The following is a 6126-nucleotide window of genomic DNA, read 5'->3' as shown; positions in this document are numbered from 1 at the left end:
TATTAACAACTCAGCCCGCTCCTTTCTTCCTTTTGTGGGTTATGCATGGGCACAGGCACAGCATGTTTATTTAATCGGAAGCATGCGTCCCATGTAGGCTAAGTAGGCTACAAAATCATAAGTAGCCTAATAATGAAACTCTCAAAATTATAAATTGACACCTTGCTTAATGACAGGCCTTCAAAATCAGGCCCACACGTGAAGGCTCTCATGAGGATATTGATTTGTACACCAGGCTCTTTATTACTTACACCCCTTTTGCCTTCAGAATTGAATTGTATGTTTTACTGCTGGAAGTAGCCATTAGAGAAGATAGGTAGCCTATAGTGTGGTTATAAAGGGAGCTGCATGGTCCTCAACAATGCTGAGGTGGCATTTAAATGAAGCTGAAGCTGTTGTCGTCTAACATCAACAAGGCCATTCCAGAGAACTGCCAATGACTGGATATTTGCTCTTTTTCCAAACATTCTTCTGAAAACTTCAGCCAGCTATATGCGTTGCATTCCAGTACATCAGCAGTTTCTGAAATACTCAAACAAGTCTTTGTGGCACCAATGCTATGATGATGCTATGCATCATTTAAAGTCTTTTAATCAACTTTTTTTTACCAATTCCGATGCTTTGTTTGAACTAGCAAATGACCTTGACCATGTTTACACGCCTTAATTCATTGAGTGGCTGCCATATATTGTTGTGTTAACTAGCACTTAAAATAGTATACCACCTGATTAAGTTAACATATTTGAGGTGTAGTATTAATAACAATTCATTATATTACCAAAAAACAAGCAGGTCCTTCTATGGGGCATCCGAACAAGTCATCAGTTGTGCGCTGTTGAAAATCTGGCATTTAGTTTATTTTTAAATGATACTTAACATTGCTGTCCTTCTCAGCTTACAATGAATATGATCTATGACACCACAAAAAAATGTAAACGATAGCAAGAGGCCTAATATTTCAGTATTCTAAGGTCAAGATTGATTCTGCAATAGGGCCAACAGGCAGAGATGGTCATGAACCAGGGAAGCGTAAGTGACTTAATGTGACAGCCCACCACACTTTATCCACGGCAGCCCTGTAGAGAAGAGCCTGCCGGATCGCCAAGGCCTCCATCTGTCTGCGGCACTGCGAGGAGTATCCGCTATCCTCCACACTCACACTCTGCCTCATGCGGGTCTGCTCCATCCACGCCAACGCTGACTCTGCTGGTGGGAGCTATATTTACAAACAGCTGCCGTGGCACACAGTGGGTAGAGTACCAGAGGAAGGAGGAATACTGACACACAATTAGTAAATCAGTTATTTCTTTGTGTTTATCTACAAATGTTTTCGTTGACTCTGGCAAAAAATGTGTGGATATAGCAATTTATGACAATGCACCGCATAAAAGCAACATGCTGAGCCAATATTATAGGATTTTATTTCAATATTTTCTCTTTAAAAGAAATATAAATGAACATTTTGCAGGAGACTAACAGGCATATAGAGGGGCACATTTGTAAGCTAGACAGGATGCCATGTGGAGCACAGCAATGTTGCAAACACTTATCAAATCAAATGTAATTTGAGCAGAGAAGCCCACTTTGCGCATTGGCTATTTTATAATGTAATCTCTTATAACCGAACAAATATTTTCAGAGTTTCAGATTGAAGCCTTCCATTTCTTCAATCCATTATTTTTTTCTCTGCTTCTTTCTCACAACTGCGACCTCCGATTCCCTTTCCATCACCTTTCTGAAGAAACACACTCGGCGATAAACTCTTCACTTTCTAACACCTCAACCACCTTCCTCACAGGGGGAACACCAGGAACCCGGAGAAAGTGGAGTACTTCCAGCCTCCCATCAGGTTTCCTCTCTCCAATCTGAGGTAAACCTTGTCCCCCTTCTCCATTATCACCAGGCCGGCGTTAGTGGCGGCTTCTCTGGTCACATCCTGGTCACCAGCGAAAGCTGAAATCATAGGCCAGCCATTCAACATCAAGCTGACCTAAGAGAGAGAAAACGAAGGGATTATGGAGTGCATGTTGGTTCAATGCAATAAAACAAAAATCATCATAGTTGAGGTTTCCTACCTGAATAGTTTGTCTATTGTAGGCCTTTACAACATGGAAGTTGAAGCTGTACACGCCCCTTCTTGGCGCCAGGAACACACTGCTCTCCTGGTCAAAATGATTGCCCACATTCACCAAAATCTGATGCAACAGCAAGGGAGGGTGGAAAAAGGGGCACGGCACGTCATTATTTTTCTTCCACGCAGTTAGATGTCAGGCCACACCCAGATACTGAGTCATTTTTTTCCCTACAATTCCATCACAACAGCAAAGCTCAACATTTACATGAAAATGCTGGCAGGTCTGCACTGTGAGTCTGAACGTTTGTACCTCTAACTTATTTATAACATGGCATTGTAATTATCTTGTTTTTTTCTCCAAAACTACACATGAAAACATTTTCCAAGTACTTAGCAGATGACCAAGTAATTGTTTTGCAAGTCACAAGTAGCAGGTCTTTCCACTCTGTCAAACATCCCTTTTGTGTTTTGAGTCATGATGCACATTTGGAAAACTCTAATTTGTTTTTACCACCATATTTTTTGAATGCAAATGAAATTGTCTTTGGTTTATTTATTTCCAACTGTCACTCAGTAACGTTACATTACTTCTTTGTGAACTACTGCAACTTGATTGAATGCTGTTGGATTGGTTTGAAGAAGAGGATTTAGAGAATTTAGTGTTGACTTACTGAGAATAAATAGCTATGGAAGCCCATTTCCGCCACTTACATTTTTATAATATATATACCTATAGTTTTGTGGTAACGTTCACGCCACTAATGACAATAGTGTAGGCATACTGCTGCTGTGAGTTGCTAGCCTAACTCTAACCCGTGAACGTTACCACAAAACTATAGGCATATAGTTCATAACAGGTAATGTCAAAGCTATGAACTGCATTGTTGTAGTTTAGCTGCAATATAGGCTATATGTAACATCTAACATAAGTCACCTGTAATAGTTACCTTATTTAGGACTAGATGCCGTTTGCATGGTGGAGAGCAGCAAGGTGATGAAGGGACCTTTGAAGACAGCGCCACTGCAGCGCATGCACACTTCTTATCTCATAATTATGACTTTTTATCTCATTATTTCGACTTTTCTATCTCATAATTATGACTTTTCATGGGGATTTTATTTTTTTCAAGTGGCAGAAATGGGCTTCCATAATTAGCTTTAACATTGGAGCAAAAATGCTTATTTAGCTTGTGTTTATTATTTAATTTATCATTATTTATTTACACCATGTTTATTTGTAATTGGTTATCACTTCCGGCATTTGTCTCATGGTTGATTGTATTTAATGCACCTGATCTGTTGAAAGACAGAGGGAAAACTAGGTTCAGACAATTACTCTCCACTGTATGGTCCCACTTTAGTTGTTGTTTGTTGAATTTTTTAACTTTAACTTAGTACAAACTTCTATTTGAAAAGGGTCACAGTGAAGAGCCCAGTCTAAGCCTCTAAGCAACTGAATTCATTGGGAATGTTGTCCCTAAACAAGGGTAATTGATTTGTTGGTTAGGGATTTTTTAAATCTTTGGACTTGGGGAAAGTATCTATTCCAAGTTTAAACACAAGTCATTCATACATTTCTTATTGAAAGTTGAGTTGCAGGTCTGTTTTGATTTTGTCGATTTGTGGCTTGAATCTGACTTTAATCTACGTCATGTGACTTGATTCCACACCTCTGGGTAATTTGTCCTCTCATCGTCAATGGGCTTTATTTGACATGGAAAATAACAAGCATCCTCTTATCTAAATACAAAATACTCACATTATCAAAGTAGATGATCATGGTGCGGTTGCTCATGTCTGTGGGCTCGTGGTTGGTCTGGCGGCTGGCGGAGAAGGCCACCCTCCCGGAGCCGGAGCGCACCGACATGCCCAGGGCGTTCCCGGAGGGCTCGGATGAAGGAGTGGAGTCGCACACCACCAGGCACTTCCCCTCTAGGATGATGGGCTCTGTGTCATTCTGACCCCTGGACTCCATCGGCCCCCACAACAGCAACACCCCCAACAGCATGGAGAGGTCAAAGGTGACCGACCTGCTGTGCATGACTGAACCTGGCGTGTTTACTCCAATATCTCTGATTGATTCTACTGTATGTGTCAAACACAACTTGGAATGAAAACAAACATGCTACAGTGAAAGAAAAAGTGTGTGGTAAAATGTTCCAAAGTTTAACCTCTTATGTAATTTTGTCTGAAGTACATTAATATGCACCTACGCAGCAGTAGAAGTGTCTATGTGTCTCACAAAAAAATTATATTCAGGAAAAATATTTAGAATTCCTCCCTGGCCATAGCTGTCAATCACTCCCTTTCTGTCTTGTCTTCTGAGTTTACTTGTTTGCCCACCAGAAATCCCAATTGTGTTCAGTGTCCTACGTGCTGTGTCAGCAGGGGCCAGAATGACAATCACAACACAATTCTTGAATCGGTATTTTCAAGTTGATTTCTTTGGCAAAAAGAAAACCTGACAAGAAGGCAGAAGATATGTAGCTGAGAAAAAGGAAAAAAGGTTTGCAAAGTGAGAAAAGATCCAAGTTCAGACTTTAACTGATGGAGATGGAGAGGGAGTGAAGGATGGTGGGGGATTGAAAGATGCTGATGATGAGAGGTGAGAGAAAAAAACAGATGAGGTAAGATTTTGGAGAGGTGACAAGCAAAGGATGTAGGACCCAGAAGGGAGTGCGAAATAGAGAGGGTGTGGGGGAACAACTCCACTGAGTGACCATCTGTCTTTTACACGTATCCCCCCCCCCCCTCCTCCATCCGACGCTGCTCAACACAAATTCCCTCACACAACATACATACTCTTGTTCTCGCTTGTGCTTTTGTTTCACACTTACAGACACAAATATAGTAGCTATACATAAAACAAAAATTGCACTGTTGAGAATTTTTAGCAGCCTTTCTGTTGTTTAACTCGTAGAAATGTGACATTTAATACAGGATAAGTTTAAAACAGTACATTTTAAAATCATTTATTGTTGACTAAGACGTGTGAAAACATCTCCTTCGTAGCTTTAATGAAATTGTCATCGCACACAAATACATACAGTTTTCTGGACTGATAAGATTCACATTATTGCAATATTATAAACTATTCAACTTAAAACAAGTGGTATAAAATGACCCGGATATTTCTTTATAGTACTATCCCTAAGTGAATAGAAAATAGATGATCACCTGTTTCCTTCCGAATATTCTTGTATTCCATACCAGGTGAAAAACAGTTGTTATATGGTCAAAAAATCCACGTTCTCTGGCTCCTCTAACATTATCTCTCAGCACGGCAGTCAGTGTGATCGTAACCAAGCCACAGTATGCTCTGTTCCCTCTCTCTATCTCTCTATCCTTGTCTTTCTCTCAGCCAACCCCCCCCCTTTCCTTCTGCTTCTTTCTCACCCTCCTCTATGTTACATCCACCCACTCATCTTTACCGTGAAATAAAGAAAAATTGCAAAATAATTGGGGATGTGAGCTGCTTCAAACAGCCAACTTAGCGAGTCAGTGGCAGTTGTTTTTCTTTTTCAAATAAGTGATTCCTTCCTGTTTTTCAATTGGAGTTGGAAGGGTTTAAATGCTCTTTCTTTCACCTGTGGAGTGGAAAATCTTTACACCTCCTATGCTTCATGTAGCTAGGGAGCATGTATTATGAGACTGGGTGAATGGAACATAGCATACATTTCTCTGTGAGGATATTCGTTTCTTTTACATACAGACATGTAATAGCTGAAAATATTTGTGTCATTTGTTATTTACAAAAAGAAGCTTTCAGTCAGAACTGAGGAAGGTGCTTAAGAATGGATGGAATGCATTTCAAAACATCTTACAACCTTCTTCATACAGTTGTTATATCTAAACCAATCCAACCAGACCAGTCATCTGCAGTTTTGATCGCTGTAGAATGAAAAGCACACAACAATCTTGCAATTTGGTTTCCAAAACCTATTTGAGTCTTTTCAAAGGAGCCTCTTTTTACATTACATTACATTACATTACATTGCATTTAGCTGACGCTTTTATCCAAAGCGACTTACAATAAGTACATTCGACCAGGA

At 40.0% G+C, this 6126-nt stretch overlaps 1 protein-coding gene across 3 annotated transcripts; it reads right to left on the bottom strand.

Moving 5' to 3' along the window:
* Window positions 1–1404: 1404 nt before the first annotated feature.
* On the bottom strand, window positions 1405–6125 carry cbln12 (cerebellin 12). 3 transcript variants are annotated; one of them, XM_034232098.1, is made up of 4 exons: window positions 5252–6125; window positions 3834–4666; window positions 2076–2195; window positions 1405–1990 (listed from the first exon to the last, which is right to left on the bottom strand). In XM_034232098.1, exons 2-4 carry the CDS (start codon window positions 4113–4115, stop codon window positions 1793–1795), a joined length of 600 nt encoding a protein of 199 aa, XP_034087989.1. In that variant the 5' UTR covers window positions 4116–4666; window positions 5252–6125; the 3' UTR covers window positions 1405–1792. The 3 variants fall into 3 exon arrangements, with proteins under 3 accessions (XP_034087989.1, XP_034087988.1, XP_034087990.1); XM_034232097.1 differs by having other exon boundaries at window positions 3834–4561; XM_034232099.1 differs by having other exon boundaries at window positions 3834–4535.
* Window position 6126: the final 1 nt, after the last annotated feature.

This window comes from Gymnodraco acuticeps, unplaced genomic scaffold (genome assembly GCF_902827175.1).
Source record: "Gymnodraco acuticeps unplaced genomic scaffold, fGymAcu1.1, whole genome shotgun sequence".
NCBI lineage: Eukaryota > Metazoa > Chordata > Actinopteri > Perciformes > Bathydraconidae > Gymnodraco > Gymnodraco acuticeps.
Note: the sequence above shows the minus strand (reverse complement) of the source record. Positions and strands in the feature narration are given on the sequence as shown.